Genomic DNA, 26,802 nt, shown 5'->3' with positions numbered 1-26,802 from the left:
TCTTCACTGGTTGCCCTTTTCTTGTGGCAACAGGTCACAAATCTTGCTGCTGTGATGTCAGACTGGAATTTCACCCAGTAGATTTAGGAGTTTAATAAAATTGGGTTTGTTTTGGAATTCTTTGTGTATCTGAGGGAAATATGGTCGTACTTTCGGCAGAAGGAAGTTTACAGTGGCTCCACTAAAAGTGTTATTCTGACTTAGAGGTCATTTGTGGTTGAGTACGTTTCCCTGTGTCACTACTTGACTCGTCCTTGTGCTGCTCCAGACCACCACAAGGGGGAGTTAGAGCACTGGGTCCCAAGGCGCTACTGTGCTGCTCCAGACCACCACAAGGGGGAGTTAGAGCACTGGGTCCCAAGGCGCTACTGTGCTGCTCCAGACCACCACAAGGGGGAGTTAGAGCACTGATTTTGGGTCCCAAGGCGCTACTGTGCTGCTCCAGACCACCACAAGGGGAGGGGAGATTTTGGGTAGAGCACTGTGCTTTTAGAGCACTGAGTCCCAAGGCGCTACTGTGCTGCTCCAGACCACCACAAGGGGGAGTTAGAGCACTGATTTTGGGTCCCAAGGCGCTACTGTGCTGCTCCAGACCACCACAAGGGGGAGCTAGAGCACTGGGTCTCAAGGCGCAACTGTGCTGCTCCAGACCACCACAAGGGGGAGTTAGAGACCACCACAAGGGGGAGTTAGAGCACTGATTTTTTTCAACCTTCCCAAGTTCTCTCACGTCACCCCGCTCCTCCGCTCTCTCCACTGGCTTCCAGTTGAAGCTCGCATCCGCTACAAGACCATGGTGCTTGCCTACGGAGCTGTGAGGGGAACGGCGCCGCAGTACCTCCAGGCTCTGATCAGGCCCTACACCCAAGCAAGGGCACTGCGTTCATCCACCTCTGGCCTGCTCGCCTCCCTACCATTGAGGAAGTACAGTTCCCGCTCAGCCCAGTCAAAACTGTTCGCTGCTCTGGCCCCCCAATGGTGGAACAAACTCCCTCACGACGCCAGGACAGCGGAGTCAATCACCACCTTCCGGAGACACCTGAAACCCCACCTCTTCAAGGAATACCTAGGATAGGATAAGTAATCCTTCTCACCCCCCCCTTAATGATTTAGATGCACTATTGTAAAGTGGCTGTTCCACTGGATGTCAGAAGGTGAATTCACCAATTTGTAAGTCGCTCTGGATAAGAGCGTCTGCTAAATGACTTAAATGTAAATGTAAATGTAATTTTGGGTCCCATGCGCTACTGTGCTGCTCTAGACCACCACTAGGGGGAGTTAGAGCACTGATTTTGGGTCCCAAGGCGCTACTGTGCTGCTCCAGACCACCACAAGGGGGAGTTAGAGCACTGATTTTGATTTTGGGTCCCAAGGCGCTACTGTGTCTCTAACTGACAATGGATATTTAAGTATCTTCTTCACACATCCTGTTTATACACACATATCCTGTTTATACTTTACACACATATCCTGTTTATACTTAACACACATATCCTGTTTACACTTTACACACATATCCTGTTTATACTTTACACACATATCCTGTTTATACACACACATCCTATGTTTATACACGTTAATGAACGGGCAACATAAACCTACATAAACCTACATAGAAAATGATAATTGTGCACGACTTCGGTATTACTTACTGAAGCTGTTTTGAAGGTTTTTATTCTAAGAGAAACTTGGACTTCAATTCGGGTGGAAATGCTCTTACTGTAGCCTGTATCAACCAGTCACATTGCACCTGAGTGGCACAGTAGTCTAAGACACTGCATCACAGTGCAAACTGCTTGCTATAGATGCTGGTTGCCAACCGTAACTGGGAGGTGGCGGCAGGCTTTTGGTTTCTCTCCCTCTAAAAACAGAAATAAATCTAAATAACAAACTGGCTTTATTAACAAATAGGTAACAACGTCTTCAGGCAAGTCAGTTATTAAGAACAGATTCTTATTTTCAGTGACGGCCTTGGAACCGTGGGTTAACTGCCTTGTTCAGTGGCAGAACGACTGATTTCTACCTTGTCAGCTCGGCGATTCAATCTTGCAACCTTTCGGTTACTGGCCCAACGCTTTAACCACTAGGCTACCTGCTCTAACCGCTAGGCTACCTGCTCTAACAGCTAGGCTACCTGCTCTAACCGCTAGGCTACCTGCTCTAACCGCGAGGCTACCTGCTCTAACCACGAGGCTACCTGCTCTAACCACGAGGCTACCTGCTCTAACCACTAGGCTACCTGCTCTAACCACTAGGCTACCTGCTCTAACCACTAGGCTACCTGCTCTAACCACTAGGCTACCTGCTCTAATCACTAGGCTACCTGCTCTAACCACTAGGCTACCTGCTCTAACCACTAGGCTACCTTGCCGCCGCCAATAACCTCGTTATTGTTATTTTATTGTGTAACTTTTTATTTTATTTTGTTTTTATTTTATTTATATTTATTTTATTTAGTAACTATTTTTTCTTAAAATTGCATTGTTGGTTAAGGGCTTGTTAGTAAACATTTCACGGTAAGGTCTTTATAGCAGATCGGTTAGGTATACAGCGCATGTCAAAAATAACATTTAATTTGGTCTCTGTCTCTATCTGTGTCCCGATCTCTGTCTCTGTCTCTGTGTGTCTCTATCTCTGTCTCTCTCTGTCTATGTCTCTATCTCTGTGTGCATCTCAACAGTCTAAAGTTGTTTCCTCTCGTCGTCTCCTCTCCTTGTTTCCTCTCCTTGTTTCCTCTTCTCCTCTCCTCTATAAAGACTTGCCACTCCAGACTTCAGAATCAAATCACTTTTATTATTAAACCAAGAGAAACCATAGAAACCAATAAACTACTCTTGATCGGTTCGGTGCTCTGACTTTACAGCTCGTCTTTAGACGTCTCATTGGCTGGCAGTGGCGATGACTCATCAGTGACCTGTCAGAAGGAGAGAGGGGATTGGTCAAGAGAGCTGGAGTGGGAGGTGTTTGTATTAACAGTGACATGGGATTGGTCAGAACAGCTTAGAGTGGGAGGGGTTTGCATAATTAGTCAGGTAAGTTCAACTTCACCTCCTCTTCATCTTCATTATCCTCATCCTCCTCTTCCACCTTCGGAAGCTGTCCTCCATTGTCCAGGAACATAGCAAACGTCTCCAAGTCTCTGGTCCCACTGTACTCTACCTCCTACACACACACACACACACACACACACACACACACACACACACACACACACACACACACACACACACACACACACACACACACACACACACACACACACACACACACACACACACACACACACACACAGTGTAGTTTGTGATCGAGGTGTTAGTGTAGTCTTTCTATCCTTCCGATAGATTGTGTGTGACTCCCTCCAGGGTCAGAGGTTAAGGTCAGAGGTTATGGGTTAAAGGTTACCTTGCTGTCTTCTCCAGCAGGGTAGTATCGTAGTGTCGGGAAGCCAGACACAGACACTCCCTCCACCTCATTGGTCGTGGCATCCATCTTGGCAATGATGATGTCATCCTGGTCAGCGTACTTCTCTGCCAGCTTCTCCCAGACAGGAGCCAGCTCCTTACAGTGACCGCACCATGGGGCATCTACACACAGGCACACTATCTTTAGCTAACGTTCGCTAGCTAGCTCAACTTACACTTAGCTAGCTACTAGCGACAGGGAACTGGCTAAATAGAGGAAACACCACTAGCGACAGGGAACTGGCTAAATAGAGGAAACACCACTAGCGACAGGGAACTGGCTAAATAGAGGAAATACCATTAGCGACATGGAACTGGCTAAATAGAGGAAACACCACTAGCGACAGGTAACTGGCTAAATAGAGGAAACATAGTGTTTGTTCTGTTAGGTGACCTAAACTGGGATATGCTTAACACCCCGGCAGTCCTACAATCTAAGCTAGATGCCCTCAATCTCACACAAATCATCAAGGAACCCACCAGGTACAACCCAAAATCTGTAAACAAGGGCACCCTCATAGACGTCATCCTGACCAACTGGCCCTCCAAATACACCTCCGCTGTCTTCAACCAGGATCTCAGCGATCACTGCCTCATTGCCTGTATCCGCTATGGAGCCGCAGTCAAACGACCACCTCTCATCACTGTCAAACGCTCCCTAAAACACTTTTGTGAGCAGGCCTTTCTAATCGACCTGGCCCGGGTATCCTGGAAGGACATTGACCTCATCCCGTCAGTTGAGGATGCCTGGTCATTCTTTAAAAGTAACTTCCTCACCATTTTAGTTAAGCATGCTCCGTTCAAAAAATGCAGAACTAAGAACAGATATAGCCCTTGGTTCACTCCAGACCTGACTGCCCTCGACCAGCACAAAAACATTCTGTGGCGGACTGCAAAAGCATCGAATAGTCCCCGCGATATGCAACTGTTCAGGGAAGTCAGGAACCAATACACGCAGTCAGTCAGAAAAGCTAAGGCCAGCTTCTTCAGGCAGAAATTTGCATCCTGTAGCTCCAACTCCAAAAGGTTCTGGGACACTGTGAAGTCCATGGAGAACAAGAGCACCTCCTCCCAGCTGCCCACTGCACTGAGGCTAGGTAAAACGGTCACCACCGATAAATCCATGATTATCGAAAACTTCAACAAGCATTTCTCAACGGCTGGCCATGCCTTCCGCCTGGCTACTCCAACCTCGGCCAACAGCTACCGCCCCCCCCCGCAGCTACTCGCCCAAGCCTCTCCAGGTTCACCTTTACGCAAATCCAGATAGCAGATATTCTGAAAGAGCTGCAAAACCTGGACCCGTACAAATCAGCTGGGCTTGACAATCTGGACCCTCTATTTCTGAAACTATCCGCCGCCATTGTCGCAACCCCTATTACCAGCTTGTTCAACCTCTCTTTCATATCGTCTGAGATCCCCAAGGATTGGAAAGCTGCCGCAGTCATCCCCCTCTTCAAAGGGGGAGACACCCTGGACCCAAACTGCCACAGACCAATATCCATCCTGCACTGCCTATCTAAGGTCTTCGAAAGCCAAGTCAACAAACAGGTCACTGACCATCTCGAATCCCACCGTACCTTCTCCGCTGTGCAATCTGGTTTCTGAGCCGGTCACGGGTGCACCTCAGCCACGCTCAAGGTACTAAACGATATCATCACCGCCATCGATAAAAGACAGTACTGTGCAGCCGTCTTCATCGACCTTGCCAAGGCTTTCGACTCTGTCAATCACCATATTCTTATCGGCAGACTCAGTAGCCTCGGGTTTTCTGATGACTGCCTTGCCTGGTTCACCAACTACTTTGCAGACAGAGTTCAGTGTGTCAAATCGGAGGGCCTGCTGTCCGGTCCTCTGGCAGTCTCTATGGGGGTGCCACAGGGTTCCATTCTCGGGCCGACTCTTTTCTCTGTATATATCAATGATGTTGCTCTTGCAGCGGGCGATTCCCTGATCCACCTCTACGCAGACGACACCATTCTATATACTTCCGGCCCGTCCTTGGACACTGTGCTATCTAACCTCCAAACGAGCTTCAATGCCATACAACACTCCTTCCGTGGCCTCCAACTGCTCTTAAACGCTAGTAAAACCAAATGCATGCTTTTCAACCGTTTGCTGCCTGCACCCGCACGCCTGACTAGCATCACCACCCTGGATGGTTCCGACCTTGAATATGTGGACATCTATAAGTACCTAGGTGTCTGGCTAAACTGTAAACTCTCCTTCCAGACTCATATCAAACATCTCCAATCGGAAATCAAATCTAGAGTCGGCTTTCTATTCCGCAACAAAGCCTCCTTCACTCACGCCGCCAAACTTACCCTAGTAAAACGATTCACCGATCCTCGACTTCGGCGATGTCATCTACAAAATTGCTTCCAACTCAGCAAACTGGATGCAGTTTATCACAGTGCCATCCGTTTTGTCACTAAAGCACCTTATACCACGCACCACTGCGACCTGTATGCTCTAGTCGGCTGGCCCTCGCTACATATTCGTAGCCAGACCCACTGGCTCCAGGTCATCTACAAGTCCATGCTAGGTAAAGCTCCGCCTTATCTCAGTTCACTGGTCACGATGGCAACACCCACCCGTAGCACGCGCTCCAGCAGGTGTATCTCACTGATCATCCCAAAAAAGCCAACACCTCATTTGGCCGCCGTTCATTCCAGTTCTCTGCTGCCTGTGACTGGAACGAATTGCAAAAATTGCTGGAGTTGGAGACTTTTATCTCCCTCACCAACTTCAAACATCTGCTATCTGAGCAGCTAACCGATCGCTGCTGCTGTACATAGTCTATCGGTAAATAGCCACCCATTTTTACCTACCTCATCCCCATACTGTTTTTATTTATTTACTTTTCTGCTCTTTTGCACACCAGTATCTCTACCTGTACATGACCATCTGATCATTTATCACTCCAGGGTTAATCTGCAAAACTGTAATTATTCACCTACCTCCTCATGCCTTTTGCACACAATGTATATAGACTCCCTTTTTTCTACTGTGTTATTGACTTGTTAATTGTTTACTCCATGTGTAACTCTGTGTTGTCTGGTTAAATAAAGGTGAAAAAAAAAAAAAAAAAAAAAATAGAGGAAACACCACTAGCGACAGGTAACTGGCTAAATAGAGGAAACACCAAAATGGTGTGTTAATAAGTCTTCACCACGACGACCAGATTCTACAGGTTTCTGGAACTCTGTCTGAGGGATGCGACACCATTCTTCCACAATAAAGACGACCAGCCAAACAGCTTCACCTCGGATTCTACAGGTGTCTGGAACTCTGTCGGAGGGATGCGACACCATTCTTCCACAATAAAGAGTTTATTTTGTTGACGTTGAAAAACACTGACTCTGCCCTTCCAGAACCGTAAGTGTTCAATTGGGTTGAGCTCTGGTGACTGAGACGGCCATGGCATATGGTTTACATCATTCAGCGACCACTCATACCCTGTGGATGGGGGCATTGTCATCCTATGGGAGCAGAGCCATGGTTGCCAAAATAATGGCCTGCCCAGCATTCTTATACATGACCCTAAGCATGATGGGATGTTAATTGCTTAATTAACTCAGGAACCACACCTGCACACCTGCTTTCAATATACTTTGTATCCCTCATTTACTCAAGTGCTTCCTTTAGTTTAGCAGTAATCTGTAGTACAGAGAGGATTTATTATGTCACGCCTTGGAAGTTAAACTGCTGATAATTGATACAGGAATAGTTGACTTACAGAACTCTACGAAGACATTCTTGTTGTTGTCGAGGGCGACAGCCTCAAAGTTCTTCCCGACCAGAACTTTAATGGGTCCTTTATCCCAGTCCTCTGGTACCTCCTCGCTTAGCAGGTGAGACTGTAACCACAACACACAGTTATCCTCTAACCCCTGACCTCTAACCACTAACATCTAACCTCTAACCCCTGACCTCTAACCCATAACCTCTCATCTCTAATCCTTGACCACTAATCTCTGATCTCTAACCCCTGACCTCTAACCTTAGACTCCTGACCCCTAACCCCTGACCCTTATCCCAGTCCTCAGGTACATCCTCACTGAGAAAGTGGGCCTGGAACCATAACAAACAGTTAGACCCTAATCCTGACATCTAAACTTTACACCCAGTGTGGCTGTAGGGGTATACGTGTGAACTGGTTGGCTGGCTATAGTGGTGGGAGTATTGTGATTGGCTAGCTCTAGTAGTAGGGGTGATGTGACTGGCTAGCTCTAGTAGTAGGACTGATGTGACTGGCTAGCTCTAGTAGTAGGAGTGATGTGACTGGCTAGCTCTAGTAGTAGGGGTGATGTGATTGGCTAGCTCTAGTAGTAGGGGTGATGTGATTGGCTAGCTCTAGTAGTAGGGGTGATGTGATTGGCTAGCTCTAGTAGTAGGGGTGATATGTTGGCAGTAGGATCAGGAGTGATGTGATTGGCTAAGTCTAGTAGTAGGTGTTATGTGATTAGTTAGCGCTAGTAGTAGGAGTGATGTGATTGGTTGGGTGTGTGGGTGGTTGTTTACCTTCATGGTTCCGTCCAGAACTCCCTGACAGAACGTTTGGAGCGTGGCGGTCGTTATCTGCCCAATCAGAGCAAACTTTTTGGCGGTGTCGGTATTGATGATGCGTACAGCGGGGGCGTCGCCCTCGGAAAGACCGAAGTACTTCAGGACATGACTGACTGGTCCCGTTACATCTATAATGATGAACAATACCTACACACACACACACACACACACACACACACACACACACACACACACACACACACACACACACACACACACACACACACACACACACACACACACACACACACACACACACACACACACACACACACGTCAATGCCCATACCAACGAAAACCTTGAAAAACCATGACAATCTGCTGCTGAACAATGTACTGAATATAGTAGTGTGTAGTAGTATACTGCATATAGTAGTGTGTAGTAGTAGTATACTGTATATAGTAGTGTGTAGTAGTAGTAGACTTTATATAGTAGTGTGTAGTAGTAGTATACTGTATATAGTAGTGTGTAGTAGTAGTAGACTTTATATAGTAGTGTGTAGTAGTAGTATACTGTATATATTAGTAGTATAATGTAGTATACTGTTTATATTTTTTTCTATTTTTTTATTTCACCTTTGATTAACCAGGTAGGCTAGTTGGGAACAAGTTCTCATTTGCAACTGCGACCTGGCCAAGATAAAGCGTAGCAATTCGACACATACAACAACACAGAGTTACACGTGGAATAAACAAAACATACAGTCAATAATACAGTAGAACAAAAGAAAACAAAAAGTCTATATACAGTGAGTGCAAATGAGGTAAGTTAGGAAATAAATAGGCCATGGTGGCGAAGTAATTACAATATAGCAATTAAACACTGGAATGGTAGATCGGCAGAAGATGAATGTGCAAGTAGTATACTGAATGTGCAAGTAGTATACAGCTGGAGGCAGGGCTTTCTCCTATAGAGCTCCATTTTTATGGAACGGTCTGCCTACCCATGTCAGAGACGCAAACTCGGTCTCAACCTTTAAGTCTTTACTGAAGACTCATCTCTTCAGTGGGTCATATGATTGAGTGTAGTCTGGCCCAGGAGTGGGAAGGTGAACGGAAAGGCTCTGGAGCAACGAACCACCCTTGCTGTCTCTGCCTGGCCGGTTCCCCTCTTTCCACTGGGATTATCTGCCTCTAACCCTATTACAGGGGCTGAGTCACTGGCTTGCTGGGGCTCTCTCATGCCGTCCCTGGGGGGGGTGCGTCACCTGAGTGGGTTGATTCACTGATGTGGTCATCCTGTCTGGGTTGGCGCCCCCCCCCCCTGGGTTGTGCCGTGGCGGAGATCTTTGCGGGCTATACTCAGCTTTGTCTCAGGATGGTAAGTTGGTGGTTGAAGATATCCCTCCAGTGGTGTGGGGGCTGTGCTTTGGCAAAGTGGGTGGGGTTATAGGTGTCCTCGGGTGGGGCCACAGTGTCTCCTGACCCCTCCTGTCTCAGCCTCCAGTATTTATGCTGCAGTAGTTTATGTGTCGGGGGCTGGGGTCAGTTTGTTATATCTGGAGTACTTCTCCTGTCCAATTCGGTGTCCTGTGTGAATCTAAGTGTGCGTTCTCTAATTCTCTTCTTCTCTCTCTCGGAGGAAGCCCTAGGACCATGCCCCAGGACTACCTGACATGATGACTCCTTGCTGTCCCCAGTCCACCTGGCCGTGCTGCTGCTCCAGTTTCAACTGACCTGAGCCCTAGGACCATGCCCCAGGACTACTTGACATGATGACTCCTTGCTGTCCCCAGTCCACCTGGCCGTGCTGCTGCTCCAGTTTCAACTGTTCTGCCTTATTATTATTCGACCATGAACATTTGAACATCTTGGCCATGTTCTGTTATAATCTCTACCCGGCACAGCCAGAAGAGGACTGGCCACCCCACATAGCCTGGTTCCTCTCTAGGTTTCTTCCTAGGTTTTGGCTTTTCTAGGGAGTTTTTCCTAGCCACCGTGCTTCTACACCTGCATTGCTTGCTGTTTGGGGTTTTAGGCTGGGTTTCTGTACAGCACTTTGAGATATCAGCTGATGTACGAAGGGCTATATAAATAAATTTGATTTGATTTGATTTGATTTGCAAGTAGAGATACTGGGGTGCAAAGGAGCAAAATAAATAAATAAATATGGGGGTGATAGATGGGCTGTTGAAGCTGCTCTGACAGCTGGTGCTTAAAGTTAGTGAGGGAGATGTGAGTCTCCAGCTTCAGAGATTTTTGCAATTCGTTCCAGTCATTGGCAGCAGAGAACTGGAAGGAAAACAAGTGGGTACTGCTATGGTGACCAGTAAGCTGGGATAAGGCGGGCTTTACCTAGCAGAGACTTGTAGATAACCTGTAGCCAGTGGATTTGGCGACGAGTATGAAGCGAGGGCCAACCAACGAGAGCGTACAGGTCGCAATGATGGGTAGTGTATGGGGCTTTGGTGACAAAAAGGATGGCACTGTGATAGACTACATCCAGTTTGTTGAGTGTTGGAGGCTATTTTATAGATGACATCACCAAAGTAGGATGGTCAGTTTTACGAGGGTATGTTTGGCAGCATGAGTGAAGGATGCTTTGTTGCGATACAGGAAGCCGATTCTAGATTTAATTTTGGATGCTTAAAACCCGTTGACGCGAGGCGTTCCCCTCAGGGAACGCCACATCCCCCGTTCAGCTGGAACAGTGGCGAATGGAATGCAAAAATATTCTTAGAAATATTTAACCTCCACACATTAACAAGTCCAATAGCTCAAATGAAAGATAAACACCTTGTTCATCTACCCAGTGAGTCAGATTTCTAAAATGTTTTACGACGAAAACATAGCACATATTTATGTCAAACCACCACAAAGACACAGACGATATACAGCCATTTTGTCGAACAAAAGATGCAATCACAAACGCAGGATTAAAATAAAAATCATTCACTAACCTTTTGAAAATCTTCATCAGATGACAGTAATATAACATGTTACACAGTACATTTATGTTTTTTTCAATAATTTGCCATTTATATCCATAAATCTGGAGAGGCGAGGCGCACTGTAGGCCTGATGCGTGGTGCTGGCACTGGTGGTACTGGGCCGAGGACACGCACAGGAAGCCTGGTGCGGAGAGCTGCCACCGGAGGACTGATGTGTGGAGGTGGCACTGGATAGACCGGACCGTGCAGGCGCACTGGAGCTCTTGAGCACCGAGCCTGCCCAACCTTACCTGGCTCGATGCCCACTCAAGCCCGGCCAATACGAGGAGCTGGTATGTACCGCACTGGGCTATGCAGCCGCACTGGAGACACCGTGCGCTCCACAGCATAGCACGGTGCCTGCCCGGTCTCTTTAGCCCCCCGGTAAGCACAGGAAGTTTGCGCATGTATCCTACCTGGCGTAGCCCTACTCCCTGTGAGCCCCCCCCAAGAAATTTTTGGGGCTGACTCTCGGGCTTCCTTCCGCGCCGCCGTGCTTGCTTCGCCATCTCCATTCTCCTATAACCCTCTTCGCACTGCTCCAGTGAATCCCAGGCGGGCTCCGACACTCTCCCTGGGTCGACCGCCCACCTGTCTATTTCCTCCCAAGTAGTGTAGTCCCGATATTGTTGCTCCTGCTGCTGCTGTTGCTTCTCCTCATACCAGCGCCTCTCAGCTCTCGTCGCCTCCAGTTCTTCTTTGGGACGGCGATATTCTCCAGGCTGATCCCAGGGTCCTTCTCCAAACAATTCGTCCTCCCATGTCCATTCCTCTTTATTTTGCTCCTGCTGTTGCTTTTGCCTGTTACCACGCCGCTTGGTCCTGTTGTGGTGGGTGATTCTGTCACGGCTTTCGTTGTGGGAAGGAGGAGCGGACCAAAATGCAGTGTGGTTGTTATTCATTTTATTTAATTAAAGAAACTATACTAAACGATAAACTAACAAAATAACAAATAAGAAATGCGAAAACAGCCCTATCTGGTGCAAAACACAGAGACAGGAACAATCACCCACAAACACACAGTGAAACCCAGGCTACCTAAATATGGTTCCCAATCAGAGACAATGACTAACACCTGCCTCTGATTGAGAACCATATCAGGCCAGACATAGAAATAGACAAACAAGACATCCAACATAGAATGCCCACTCAGATCACACCCTGACCAACCAAACATAGAAACATACAAAGTAAACTATGGTCAGGGTGTGACACATATAGTTAGAAAGATACACTGCTTCTTAATGTAACCGCTGTGTTACATTTATTTTTAACATTACAGAATTCGTTCACTAGGCAATAATCTGAGGCGGCGCTCAGACGTAAGCAATATTTCTCCGCTATGTTGGAGTCAACAGAAATACAAAATTACAACATAAATATTCCCTTACCTTTGATGGTCTTCGATCAGAATGTAGTGGAAGGAGTCATACTTACCCAATACATCGTTTGGTTTCAAGTCGTGTGTCTTTGTATTAGCATATGCTAACACTTTCAGCTGAAATGCATCCAAAAAGACTTCTGGTCCCGAACAGTTGCGCATCTAAACTTCAAAATTACATATTATATGTCAACTAAACTGGTCAAACTAAGTGCAGAATCAAGCTTTAGGATGTTATAAACGTACAAAACAATTGGCGATTCAACCGGACAAAAGCAATTCTTCTCAGGCATTCTGGAACAGAGGAAGCTCTGTGTCCAGTTCGCTCCCTTAACGCGCATGTATTTTCTTGCAACACCCACTCTTTTGCCTCCCAAAGGGTCAAAGCTCGCGGGATTTGCACATTTAAACACTCTACTGAATGAGGACATCTAGTGGAAGACATAGAAAGTGTTCCCAGATCCATAGCTGGTTGGGAAGGGTGGGGGCGATGATGTAAAGTTGCCCCAACTTTCAGGTTGCCAAAACTAGTTTGGGAGATTGCCTGCCCTGTGAGTTCTATTATACTTACAGACATAATTCAAACGGTTTTAGAAGATTTAGAGTGTTTTCTATCCAATAATTATTATTATATGCATATATTAGCAATTTTGGACAGATTTTTTTTCAGTTTACTATGGGCACGCAATTCATCCAAAGGGGGCAGTATTATGCCTAGTCTTATTAATGTGAGTTTGGAAGGAGAGTTTACAGTCTAACCAGACACCCAGGTATTTGTAGTTGTCCACTTATTCTAAGTCAGAGCAGTCCAGAGTAGTGATGCTGGACGGGCGAGCAGGTGCGGGCAGTGATCGATTGAATAGCATGCATTTAGTTTTACTAAATACTTTTACATTTAGTTTTAAGAGCAGTTGGAGAACACAGAAGGAGAGTTGTATGGCATTGAAGCTCGTCTGGAGGTTAGGTTAACACAGTGTCCAAGGAGGGTCCAGAAGTATACAGAATGGTGTCGTCTGCGTAGAGGTGGATTAGAGAATCACCAGCAGCAAGAGCAACATCATTGATGTATACAGAAAAAAGAGTCGGCCCGAGAACTGAACCCTGTGGCACACCCATAGAGACTGTCAGAGGTCCGGACAACAGGCCCTCTGATTTGACACATTGAACTCTATCAGAGAAGTAGTTGGTAAACCAGGCGAGGCAATCGTTTGAGAAACCAAGGCTGTTGAGTCTGTCAATAAGAATGTGGTGATTGACAGAGTCGAAAGCCTTGGCCAGGTCGATGAATACGGCTCCACAGTAATGTCTCTTATCGATGGCGGTTATGATGTCGTTTAGAACCTTGAGCGTGGCTGAGGTGCACCCATGACCAGCTCTGAAACCAGATTGCATAGCGGAGAAGGTATGGTGGGATTCTAAATGGTCAGTGATCTGTTTTTTAACATGGCTTTCGAAGACCTTAGAAAGGCAGGGTAGGATAGATATAGGTCTGTAGCAGTTTGGGTCTAGAGTGTCACCCCTTTTGAAGCGGGGGATGACCGCGGCAGCTTTCCAATCTTTGGGAATCTCAGACGATACGAAAGAGAGATTGAACAGTAATAGGGGTTGCAACAATTTCGGCAGATACTTTTAGAAAGAGAGGGTCCAGATTGTCTAGCCCGGCTGATGTGTAGGGGTCCAGATTTTGCAGCTCTTTGAAAACATCAGCTATCTGGATTTGGTTAAAGGAGAAATGGTGGGGGCTTTGGCGGGTTGCTGTGGAGGGTGCCGGGCAATTGACTGGGGTAGGGGTAGCCAAGTGGAAAGCATGGCAAGCCGTACTGCTTATGGCCAGCCGAAATGGTTATTGAAATTCTCAATTATAGTGGATTTATCGGTGGTGACAGCCTTAAAAAACCACTGCCAGCGGTCATCAATTGTAAAAAGCCTTGCCTTTTCTAACTGCCTGTGTATATTTCTTCCTAACTTCCTTGAAAAGTTGCATATCACAGGGGCTATTCGATGCTAATGCAGAATGCCACAGGATGTTTTTGTGCTGGTCAAGGGCAGACAGGTCTGGAGTGAACCAAGGACTATATCTGTTCCTGGTTCTAATTTTTGGGGGAGGGGCATGCTTATTTAAGATGGTGAGCAAGGCATTTTTTTCAAATAACCAGGCATCCTCTACTGACAGGATGAGATCAATATCCTTCCAGGATACCCCGGCCAGGTCGATTAGAAAGGCCTGCTCGCTGAAGTGTTTCAGAGAGCGTTTGACAGTGATGAGTGGAGGTCGTTTGACCGTTGACCCATTACGGATGCAGGCAATGAGGCAGTGATCGCTGAGATCCTGGTTGAAGACAGCAGAGGTGTATTTAGAGGGCAAGTTGGTTAGGATGATATCTAAGAGGGTGCCCGTGTTTACGGCTTTGGGAAAGTACCTGGTAGGTTCATTGATCATTTGTGTGAGATTGAGGGCATCAAGTTAGATTGTAGGATGGCTGGGGTGTTAAGCATGTTCCAGTTTAAGTCGCCTAGCAGCACGAGCTCTGAAGATAGATGGGGGGCAATCAGTTCACATATGGTGTCCAGAGCACAGCTGGGGGCAGAGGGTGGTCTATAGCAGGAAGCAACAGTGCGAGACTTGTTTTTAGAGAGGTGGATTTTTAAAAGTAGAACTTCAAATTGTTTGTGTACAGACCTGGATAGTAGGACAGAACTCTGCAGGCTATCTTTGCAGTAGATTGCAACACCGCCCCCTTTGGCAGTTCTATCTTGTCTGAAAATGTTGTAGTTAGGGAAGAAAATGTCTGAATTTTTGGTGGTCTTTCTAAGCCAGGATTCAGACACAGCACATCAGTGTTGGCAGAGTGTGCTAAAGCAGTGAATAAAACACACTTAGGGAGGAGGCTTCTAATGTTAACATGCATGAAACCAAGGCTTTTACGGTTACAGAAGTCATCAAAAGAGAGCGCCTGGGGATTAGGAGTGGAGCTAGGGCCTGCAGGGCCTGGATTCACCTCTACATCACCAGAGGAAAAGAGGAGGAGTAGGATAAGGTTTCTAGGTGCGATAAAATAGCTTCAAGGTATAAAGTACAGACAAAGGTATCGTCATCTGCTCATCTATCACTCCAGTGTTAATCTGCTGAATTGTAATTACTTAACTACTATGGCCTATTTAATGCCTTACCTCCTCACGCCATTTGCATGCACTGTATATAAACTTTCTTTTTTCTATTGTATTGTATGCTTGTTTACTCCATGTGTTACTCTGTGTTGTTGTTTTGTGTCGCCCTGCTTTGCTTTATCTTGGTCGCAGTTATAAATGAGAACTTGTTCTCAACTGGCCTACCTGGTTAAATAAAGGGTTAGGGTTATATATATAATATATAAATACCTGGTTAAATAAAGTGTTAGGGTTATATATATATATATATATATAATATATATATATAAATACCTGGTTAAATAAAGGTGAAGTGAATAAAATAAAAAAATTACTGGAGATCAAATTTGAATATTGAAACAATGTCAGAGAGACAGACAGCAAGGTTTATACAAATCTCTGCTGTTGAGAACTAAATGATAGTCTAAAAGACTAGTGGAGATCAAGTTTATAAATTGCCTGGCCGGGCTGAAGAGGCAGTGGATAGCGCAGTCAGATGGAACAGAGTAAATAGGTATTTTAACATCATAGATTTAGCCGGTGGTAACTTGTGGAATAGACGCCGGCTGTAATGCGGTTTTAACCAATCAGGATTAGACCCACCCATTATATAAATGTATAACAGTAGTAGTATTTCTATAGTTGTGTATAGTATAATACCTTGCCCTTGAAGACCCTGGCCACGGTGCTGTATTCAGTCAGAAGGCTCTTCTGCTCCTGGACTGTAGAGTTGATGAACAGGAGGGTGTGGGTGTGAACCTTTGAACCAAAGATCTTATCCGCATTCTGCAGGATAGACAGACACAACACACTCAATAGGCTGTGTGTATGTGTGTATGTGTGTATGTGTGTATGTGTGTGTGTGTATGTGTATGTGTGTATGTGTATGTGTGTATGTGTTTGTGTGTGTGTGTGTGTACCTGCTCGTTGAACTCTATGACCAGCTCCAGACTGTTGGTCCTGATGAAGACAGTCAGCTCCTCTTTACCCACCTTCTCCTCCTCGGACACAGACAGGTCTACCCTGCCCTCGTCAAACTAACACACACACACACACACACACACACACACACACACACACACACACACACACACACACACACACACACACACACACACACACACACACACATTAGAAGTCATGGTTTAGAGGTCAGGGGTTAGAGATCAGGGGTTAGCTGTCAGGGGTTAGAGGTCAGAGCTCCTCACCTTCTTGAACAGCACCACTCTATTGTTCTTTACTTCATATTTCTGGAAGACCTCTGGACTGGTTGTCACCCCGAACACCATGTCAACCATCTCCATGGCAACACTATAGAACACCTTGGCCTCCTCACTCTCCAGACTCTGGTGGACAGATCAGATAGACAGATAGATTATATATAGAGCAGACAGACAGACAGACAGACAGACAGACAGACAGACAGACAGACAGACAGACAGACAGACAGACAGACATCTGTACAATTTAGACATATTGGCTCTGATTTGAAACAGGATGAACAATACGATTAACATTTTTAGTTTCAAACATATTGGTGATGCACTAACATTTGGTTAGATTAGAGGATGAATCGATACGGTTTGTTTCGAACGATGCACTAACATTTGGTTAGATTAGAGGATGAATCGATACGGTTTGCGATACGATGCACTAACATTTGGTTAGATTAGAGGATGAATCGATACGGTTTGTTTCGATGCGATCGACTCAATGCACTAACATTTGGTTAGATTAGAGGATGCACTAACATTTGGTTAGATTAGAGGATGAATCGAAACGGTTTGTTTCGATGCGATACGACTCGATGCACTAACATTTGGTTAGATTAGAGGATGAATCGATACGGTTTGTTTCGATGCACTAACATTTGGTTAGATTAGAGGATGATACGACTCAATAACATTTGTTGCATAAACACATTAAAATCTGCTGCTGATGAAGGCCTCTGAACTGGATCTGTCTGAGACACGCATTGTTCTGTGTGTGTAAATGATGTACACTGAGGGGATAAAACATTAGGAACACCTTCCTAATGTTGAGTTGCACCCCCTTTTGCCCTCAGAACAGCCTCAATCCGTCAGGGCAGGACTCTACAAGTTGTCGACAGTGTTCCACAGGGATGCTGGCACATGTTGACTGCAATGCTTCCCATAGTTGTGTCAAGTTGGCACCTAAAACACTCACAAACCTCTACAGATGCACAATTGGTAGCATTTTTAACGGCTGTATCACCGCCTGGTACGGCAACTGCACCTCCCGCAACTGCAGGGCTCTCCAGAGGGTCATGCGGTCTGCCCAACGCATCACCGGGGCAAATTAACTGCCCTCCAGGACACCTGCAGGACACCTGCAACACCTGTCACAGGAAGCTCAAAAAGATCATCAAGGACAACAACCACCCGAGCCACTGCCTGTTCACCCCGCTATCATCCAGAAGGCGAGGTCAGTACAGGTGCATCAAAGCGGGGACCGAGAGACTGAAAAACAGCTTCTATCTCAAGGCCATCAGACTGTTAAATAGCCATCACTAGCACATTAGAGGCTGCTGCCTATATACATAGACTTTAAATCACTGGCCACTTTAATAATGGTCACTTTAATAAATCTAGAATCGGCTTCCTATTTCGCAACAAGGCCTCCTTCACTCACAATGCCTAACATACCCTCGTAAAACGGAATATCCTACCGATCCTTGAATTCGGTGATGTCATTTACAAAATGGCCTCCAACACGCTACTCAGCAAATTGGATGCAGTCTATCACAGTGCCATCCGTTTTGTCACCAAAGCCCCATACACTACCCACCACACTGACCTGTATGCTCTCGTTGGCTGGCCTCGCTACGTATTCGTTGCCAAACCCACTGGCTCCAGGTCATCTTTTAGTCTTTACTATGTAAAGCCCCACCTTATGTCAGCTCACTGGTCACCATAGCAACACCAACCTGTAGCATGCCCTCCAGCAGGTATATTTCATTGGTCACCCCCAAAGCCAACACCTCATTTGGCCTCCTTTCCTTCCAGTTCTCTGCTGGCAATGACTGGAACAAATTGCAAAAATCACTGAAGCTGGAGTCTTATATCTCCCTCTCTAGCTTTAAGCATCAGCTGTCAGAGCAGCTTACCAATCATTGCACCTGTACACAGCCCATCTGTAAATAGCCAATCCAACTACCTCATCCCCATATTGTTATTTATCTTATTGCACTTTTGCAACCCAGTATCTCTTCTTGCACATCTATCACTCCAGTGCTAATGCTAAATTGTTCTATTGGTGTAGGCCTGTTTAGTTGGTATTGACCTGACTAGGGTGTTCTGATGAAGGTATGATGGTGGGTTCTATTGGTGTAGGCCTTAAAATGTTCAGATATAAGAGACGAGGGTCAGACGCGTGAGATAGAAAGAGAGGAAGGTCAGACGCGAGTTGTCAGCTCTGAAGTTGGATCGTCTTTTGAGGCTTTAAACTGTTCTTACACTGGGATGTACACTGGGATTTACACTGGGATTTACACTGGGATTTACACTGGGATGTACACTGGGATTTACACTGGGATTTACACTGGGATGTACACTGGGATTTACACTGGGATTTACACTGGGATGTACACTGGGATTTACACTGGGATTTACACTGGATGTACACTGGGATTTACACTGGGATTTACACTGGGATTTACACTGGGATGTACACTGGGATGTACACTGGGATTTACACTGGGATTTACACTGGGATTTACACTGGGATGTACACTGGGATTTACACTGGGATTTACACTGGGATGTACACTGGGATTTACACTGGGATTTACACTGGGATGTACACTGGGATGTACACTGGGATTTACTGGGATTTACACTGGGATGTACACTGGGATTTACACTGGGATTTACACTGGGATGTACACTGGGATTTACACTGGGGGATTTACACTGGGATGTACACTGGGATTTACACTGGGATGTACACTGGGATTTACACTGGGATGTACACTGGGATTTACACTGGGATTTACACTGGGATTTAAACTGGGATTTACACTGGGATTTACACTGGGATTTACACTGGGATTTACACTGGGATTTACACTGGGATTTACAACATTCAAATCAACTGAGAAATGGTGACGGTGAACCTGAATAATCAAAAATAAAATCTAATGTAGATTACTATGTACAGACACTATAGTCTCTCGTCTAATGTTCAGACTGTTGTACAGACACTATAGTCTCTAGACAGACAGACAGATAGACAGACAGACAGACGTCAGGGATTAGAGGTCAAAGGGTTAGGGTTGGAGACCAGGAGTCAGGGTCAGGGTCAGCGTTGGAGACCAGGGGTCAGGGTCAGGGTTGGAGACCAGGGTCAGGGGGGTCAGGGTTAGGGTTGGAGACCAGGGGTCAGGGTCAGGGTCAGGGTTGGAGACCAGGGGGTCAGGGTCAGGGTTAGGAGACAGGGTTGGAGACCAGGGGTCAGGGTCAGGGTTGGAGACCAGGGGGGGTCAGGGTCAGGGTTGGAGACCAGGGGTCAGGGTTAGGGTTGGAGACCAGGGGTCAGTTGGAGACCAGGGGTTAGGGATTTTGAGACCAGGGGGGGTCAGGGTTGGAGACCAGGGGTTGGAGACCAGGGGTCAGGGTTAGGGTTGGAGACCAGGGGTCAGGGTTAGGATTGGAGACCAGGGGTCAGGGTCAGGGTTGGAGACCAGGGGTCAGGGTACTCACAGTGAAGAACCCCAGCACTGTAACGTTGTGAAGGCTGATGTGTTCTGAAGCGGCATCAGTCGTCTCTAACACCACGGCACTAGGACCTGACCGCCTCTTCAACCACTGGACAATACCCTGCACTGTCCTCTTCCCTAAAACACACACAGTTTGATGGTTAGGTTTAGGGTCAGTAGGGTTAGAGGTCAGAGGTCAGTGGTCAGGGGCTAGAGGTTATTACCAGTGAAGTCGATGGGGTTGTTTCTGTCTCCGTCGGTGAACAGTTTGATGGTTGGGTTTAGGGTCAGTAGGGTTAGAGGTCAGAGGTTATTACCAGTGGTCAGGGGAACAGTTTGATGGTTGGGTTTAGGGTCAGTAGGGTTAGGTCAGAGGTCAGTGAGGTTATTACCAGTGAAGTCGATGGGGTTGTTTCTGTCTCCGTCGGTGAACAGTTTGATGGTTGGGTTTAGGGTCAGTAGGGTTAGAGGTCAGAGGTCAGAGGTCAGGGGCTAGAGGTTATTACCAGTGAAGTCAATGGGGTTGTTTCTGTCTCCGTCGGTGAACAGTTTGATGGTTGGGTTTAGGGTCAGTAGGGTTAGAGGTCAGAGGTCAGAGGCTAGAGGTTATTACCAGTGAAGTCGATGGGGTTGTTTCTGTCTCCGTCGGTGAACAGTTTGATTGTTGGGTTTAGGGTCAGTAGGGTTAGAGGTCAGAGGTCAGAGGTCAGAGGCTAGAGGTTATTACCAGTGAAGTCGATGGGGTTGTTTCTGTCTCTGTCGGTGAACAGTTTGATGGTTGGGTTTAGGGTCAGTAGGGTTAGAGGTCAGAGGTCAGAGGTCAGGGGCTAGAGGTTATTACCAGTGAAGTCGATGGGGTTGTTTCTGTCTCCGTCGGTGAACAGTTTGATGGTTGGGTTTAGGGTCAGTAGGGTTAGAGGTCAGAGGTCAGAGGCTAGAGGTTATTACCAGTGAAGTCGATGGGGTTGTTTCTGTCTCCGTCGGTGAACAGTTTGATGGTTGGGAAACTTCCGACATCAAACTCTTCTGCCAGCTCCTTCTCCTCTGCAGCATCCACTTTAGCCAGACGGTATCCCTCGCTCTCTCCCTCTTTTCTCTCTCCCTTCAACACCCCCCCTGCCTCCGCATACACCGGCTCCAACTGACGGCAGTGACCACACCACGGAGCATCTACACACACACACACACACACACACACACACACACACACACACACACACACACACACACACACACACACACACACACACACACACACACACACACACACACACACACACACACACACAATTGCATATGGCAAATGAATGATAAAATGCAAATATACCAGATCAGATCCAGAGTCAGTTGAGGCTAAACTGGTAACCATGGTAACTCCTCATAACCTTAACCTCAGGTAGAGATAGCCATGGTAACTCCTCCTAACCTTAACCTCAGGTAGAGATAGCCCTGGTAACTCCTCCTAACCTTAACCTCAGGTAGAGATAGCCCTGGTAACTCCTCCTAACCTTAACCTCAGGTAGAGATAGCCCTGGTAACTCCTCCTAACCTTAACCTCAGGTAGAGGTAGCCCTGGTAACTCCTCCTAACCTTTACCTCAGGTAGAGATAGCCCTGGTAACCATGGTAACTCCTCCTAACCTTAACCTCAGGTAGAGGTAGCCCTGGGAGAATTAACATGTGCTGCAGTTGGAGAGAACATGTGAACATTCAGCTGATAAGGGTCCTTAGTGATGACGAGTGTTAAGGTCAGGGTGAGAAACAAATAATGGTGCTGAGAGATGACGAGGGTTAGGGTAAGGGAGTTATAGAGTCATGAGGATGAAGGTTTCAAATGAATAGTACAACTGGCCAGGATGACGAGGGTTAGGGTTAGGGAGTTATAGAGTCATGAGGATGAAGAGAAGGTTTCAAATTAATTGTACAACTGGCCAGGATGACTAGGTAACTAACCCTAACCCAAGATGACTAGGTGACTAACCCTAACACTAACCCAGATGACTAGGTGACTAACCCTATCCCAAGATGACTAGGTGACTAACCCTAACCCAAGATGACTAGGTGACTAACCCTAACACTAACCCAGATGACTAGGTGACTAACCCTAACCCAAGATGACTAGGTGACTAACCCTAACACTAACCCAGATGACTAGGTGACTAACCCTATCCCAAGATGACTAGGTGACTAACCCTAACACTAACCCAGATGACTAGGTGACTAACCCTAACCCAAGATGACTAGGTGACTAACCCTAACACTAACCCAGATGACTAGGTGACTAACCCTAACCCAAGATGACTAGGTGACTAACTAACCTAACAGATGACTAACTAACCCTAACCCAAGATGACTAGGTGACTAACCCTAACACTAACCCAGATGACTAGGTGACTAACCCTATCCCAAGATGACTAGGTGACTAACCCTAACACTAACCCAGATGACTAGGTGACTAACCCTAACCCAAGATGACTAGGTGACTAACCCTAACACTAACCCAGATGACTAGGTGACTAACCCTAACCCAAGATGACTAGGTGATAACCCTAACACTAACCCAGATGACTATGACTAACCCTATCCCAAGATGACTAGGTGACTAACCCTAACCCAAGATGACTAACCCAAGATGACTAGGTGACTAACCCTAACACTAACCCAGATGACTAGGTGACTAACCCTAACCCAAGATGACTAGGTGACTAACCTAACACTAACCCAGATGACTAGGTGACTAACCCTAACCCAAGATGAAGATGACTAACCCTAACCCAAGATGACTAGGTGACTAACCATAACACTAACCCAGATGACTAGGTATCTAACCCTAACCCAAGATGACTAGGTGACTAACCCTAACCCAAGATGACTAGATGACTAACCCTAACCCAAGAGGACTAGGTGACTAACCCTAACACTAACCCAGATGACTAGATGACTAACCCTAACCAAGATGACTAGGTGACTAACCCTAACACTAACCCAGATGACTAGGTAACTAACCCTAACCCAAGATGACTAGGTGACTAACCATAAACCAAGATGACAGGTGACTAACCCTAACCCTAACCCAGATGACTAGGTGACTAACCCTAACCCAAGATGACTAGTTGACTAACCCTAACCAAGTGACTAACCCTAACCCAAGATGACTAGGTGACTAATAACCCAAGAACCTAAAGATGACTAGGTGACTAACCCTAACCTAAGATGACTAGGTGACCCTAACCCTAACCCAAGATGACTAGGTGACTAACCCTAACCCAAGATGACTAGGTGCCTAACCCTAACACTAACCCAGATAACTAGATGACTAACCCTAACCAAGATGACTAGGTGACTAACCCTAACACTAACCCAGATGACTAGGTAACTAACCCTAACCCAAGATGACTAGGTGACTAACCCTAACCCAGATGACGAGGTAACTAACCCTAACCCAAGATGACTAGGTGCCTAACCCTAACCAAGATGACTAGGTAACTAACCCTAACCCAAGATGACTAGGTGACTAACCCTAACCCAATATGACTAGGTGAGTAACCCTAACCCAGATGACGAGGTAACTAACCCTAACCCAAGATGACAGGTGACTAACCCTAACCCTAACCCAGATGACTAGGTGACTAACCATAAACCAAGATGACAGGTGACTAACCCTAACCCTAACCCAGATGACTAGGTGACTAACCCTAACCCAAGATGACTAGTTGACTAACCCTAACCAAGATGACTAGGTAACTAACCCTAACCCAAGATGACTAGGTGACTAACCCTAACCCAAGATGACTAGGTGACTAACCCTAACCCAAGATGACTAGGTGACTAACCCTAACCCAAGATGACTAGGTGACTAACCCTAACCCAAGATGACTAGGTGACTAACCCTAACCCAAGATGACTAGGTGACTAACCCTAACCCAGATGACTAGGTGACTAACCCTAACCCAAGATGACTAGGTGACTAACCCTAACCCATGATGACTAGGTGACTAACCCTAACCCAGATGACGAGGTAACTAACCCTAACCCAAGATGACTAGGTGACTAACCCTAACCCAGATGACTAGGTAACTAACCTTAACCTTCACTATGTTGCTACTCACAGAACTCAACCAGCAGGAACTTGTTTTCACTCAGGGCCCTTTGGAAGTTATTGATGTGTAGAACCATCACGTCCTTCTCCTCCTCTATCTCAGTCGTTTTCTCTTTCTTCTCCGGCTCCGTCTCTTGTTCTGCTGCGTTGGTCTGTTCTGGACTGGTGTCTTCCGCCGTCTCGGTCCGGGACACATGGAGAACCAGAACCACGGCTACTAGAACCACACAGAACCGCATGGTGATGATGCTGATGGAGAATAACCCTCGTCACGAACTGTTCTGCTGGTCACGCAGTGTCCTGTCTCTCCTGTCCACAAGTCACGCAGTGTCCTGTCTCTCCTGTCCACTGGTCACACTCTGTTCTGTCTCTCCTGTCCACTGGTCACACTCTGTTCTGTCTCTCCTCTCTCCAGTCTCTCCTCTGTTCTGTCTCTCCTCTGTCCAGTCTCTCCTCTGTCCTGTCTCTCCTCTGTTCTGTCTCTCCTCTCTCCAGTCTCTCCTCTGTTCTGTCTCTCCCTTCTCCAGTCTCTCCTCTGTTCTGTCTCTCTTGTCTCCAGTCTCTCCTCTGTTCTGTCTCTCCTGTCCACTGGTCACACTCTGTTCTGTATCTCCTTTGTTCTGTCTCACTGCCACACACAACTGATAACACAGTCTCCTCTGACGAGCACAACAGGTGCGTGTGTGTGTGTCAGAATACTACTGGTCTCACTACCGACCAATCAGAATCCGAATCCCAATCTTAAATGGCCAATCACAAAGTGTCACATTTCACTGGAGTAGAAACGGTAGCTCAGTTCAAACACACACACACACACACACACACACACACACACACACACACACACACACACACACACACACACACACACACACACACACACACACACACACACACACACACACACACATATATACAGTGGGGCAAAAAAGTATTTAGTCAGCCACCAATTGTGCAAGTTCTCCCACTTAAAAAGATGAGGGAGGCCTGTAATTTTCATCATAGGTACACTTTGACTATGACAGACAAAATGAGGAAAAAAATCCAAAAAATCACATTGTAGGATTTTTTATGAATTTATTTGCAAATTATGGTGGAAAATAAGTATTTGGTCACCTACAAACAAGCAAGATTTCTGGCTCTCACAGACCTGTAACTTCTTCTTTAAGAGGCTCCTCTGTCCTCCACTCGTTACCTGTATTAATGGCACCTGTTTGAACTTGTTATCAGTATAAAAGACACCTGTCCACAAACTCAAACAGTCACACTCCAAACTCCACTATGGCCAAGACCATAGAGCTGTCAAAGGACACCAGAAACAAAATTGTAGACCTGCACCAGGCTGAGAAGACTGAATCTGCAATAGGTAAGCAGCTTGGTTTGAAGAAATCAACTGTGGGAGCAATTATTAGCAAATGGAAGACATACAAGACCACTGATAATCTCCCTCGATCTAGGGCTCCACACAAGATCTCACCCCGTGGGGTCAAAATGATCACAAGAACGGTGAACAAAAATCCCAGAACCACACGGGGGGACCAGGTGAATGACCTGCAGAGAGCTGGGACCAAAGTAACAAAGCCTACCATCAGTAACACACTACGCCGCCAGGGACTCAAATCCTGCAGTGCCAGACATGTCCCCCTGCTTAAGCCAGTACATGTCCAGGCCCGTCTGAAGTTTGCTAGAGAGCATTTGGATGATCCAGAAGAAGATTGGGAGAATGTCATATGGTCAGATGAAACCAAAGTATAACTTTTTGGTAAAAACTCAACTCGTTGTGTTTGGAGGACAAAGAATGCTGAGTTGCATCCAAAGAACACCATACCTACTGTGAAGCATGGGGGTGGAAACATCATGCTTTGGGGCTGTTTTTCTGTAATGGGACCAGGACGACTGATCCGTTGAAAGGAAAGAATAAATGGGGCCATGTATCGTGAGATTTCGAGTGAACACCTCCTTCCATCAGCAAGGGCATTGAAGATGAAACGTGGCTGGGTCTTTCAGCATGACAATGATCCCAAACACACTGCCCGGGCAACGAAGGAGTGGCTTCGTAAGAAGCATTTCAATCTCAACCCCATAGAAAATCTTTGGAAAGAGTTGAAAATCTGTGTTGCCCAGCAACAGCCCCAAAACATCACTGCTCTAGAGGAGATCTGCATGGAGGAATGGGCCAATATACCAGCAACAGTGTGTGAAAACCTTGTGAAGACTTACAGAAAACATTTGACCTCAGTCATTGCCAACAAAGGGTATATGACAAAGTATTGAAATCAACTTGTGTTATTGACAGAATACTTATTTTCCACCATAATTTGCAAATAAATTCATAAAAAAATCCTACAATGTGATTTTCTGGATTTTTCTTTCTCATTTTGTCTGTCATAGTTGAAGTGTACCTATGATTAAAATTACAGTCCTCTCTCATCTTTTTAAGTGGGAGAACTTAAATACTAAATACGTTTTTTGCCCCACGGTATATGCACCCAGCTACCT

At 46.3% G+C, this 26,802-nt stretch overlaps 1 protein-coding gene across 1 annotated transcript; it reads right to left on the bottom strand.

Annotated features, from left to right (window-relative positions):
• Positions 1-2,778: 2,778 nt before the first annotated feature.
• On the bottom strand, positions 2,779-24,930 carry pdia2 (protein disulfide isomerase family A, member 2). Its single transcript, XM_064960699.1, has 11 exons — positions 24,314-24,930; positions 21,154-21,375; positions 20,210-20,343; positions 16,697-16,834; positions 16,409-16,525; positions 16,149-16,274; positions 7,986-8,177; positions 7,201-7,321; positions 3,403-3,584; positions 3,049-3,162; positions 2,779-2,914 (listed from the first exon to the last, which is right to left on the bottom strand). The coding sequence occupies exons 1-11, from the start codon at positions 24,540-24,542 to the stop codon at positions 2,858-2,860; spliced, it is 1,632 nt and encodes a 543-aa protein (XP_064816771.1). The 5' UTR covers positions 24,543-24,930; the 3' UTR covers positions 2,779-2,857.
• Positions 24,931-26,802: the final 1,872 nt, after the last annotated feature.

Source organism: Oncorhynchus masou, unplaced genomic scaffold (genome assembly GCF_036934945.1).
Source record: "Oncorhynchus masou masou isolate Uvic2021 unplaced genomic scaffold, UVic_Omas_1.1 unplaced_scaffold_2331, whole genome shotgun sequence".
Lineage (NCBI taxonomy): Eukaryota > Metazoa > Chordata > Actinopteri > Salmoniformes > Salmonidae > Oncorhynchus > Oncorhynchus masou.
Note: the sequence above shows the minus strand (reverse complement) of the source record. Positions and strands in the feature narration are given on the sequence as shown.

What these genes read in the sequence shown, in the direction of transcription:
- pdia2 (XM_064960699.1), bottom strand. Translation starts at nt 24,542, where the DNA reads ATGCGGTTCTGTGTGGTTCTAGTAGCCGTGGTTCTGGTTCTCCATGTG. An exon ending in CAACCCCATCGACTTCACTG is followed by an intron (nt 20,344 to 21,153) that starts GTAATAACCTCT and finishes TGTGTGTTTTAG; the next exon opens with GGAAGAGGACAGTGCAGGGT. An exon ending in CCAGGGTCTTCAAGGGCAAG is followed by an intron (nt 8,178 to 16,148) that starts GTATTATACTAT and finishes GTGTGTGTGTAG; the next exon opens with GTATTGTTCATCATTATAGA.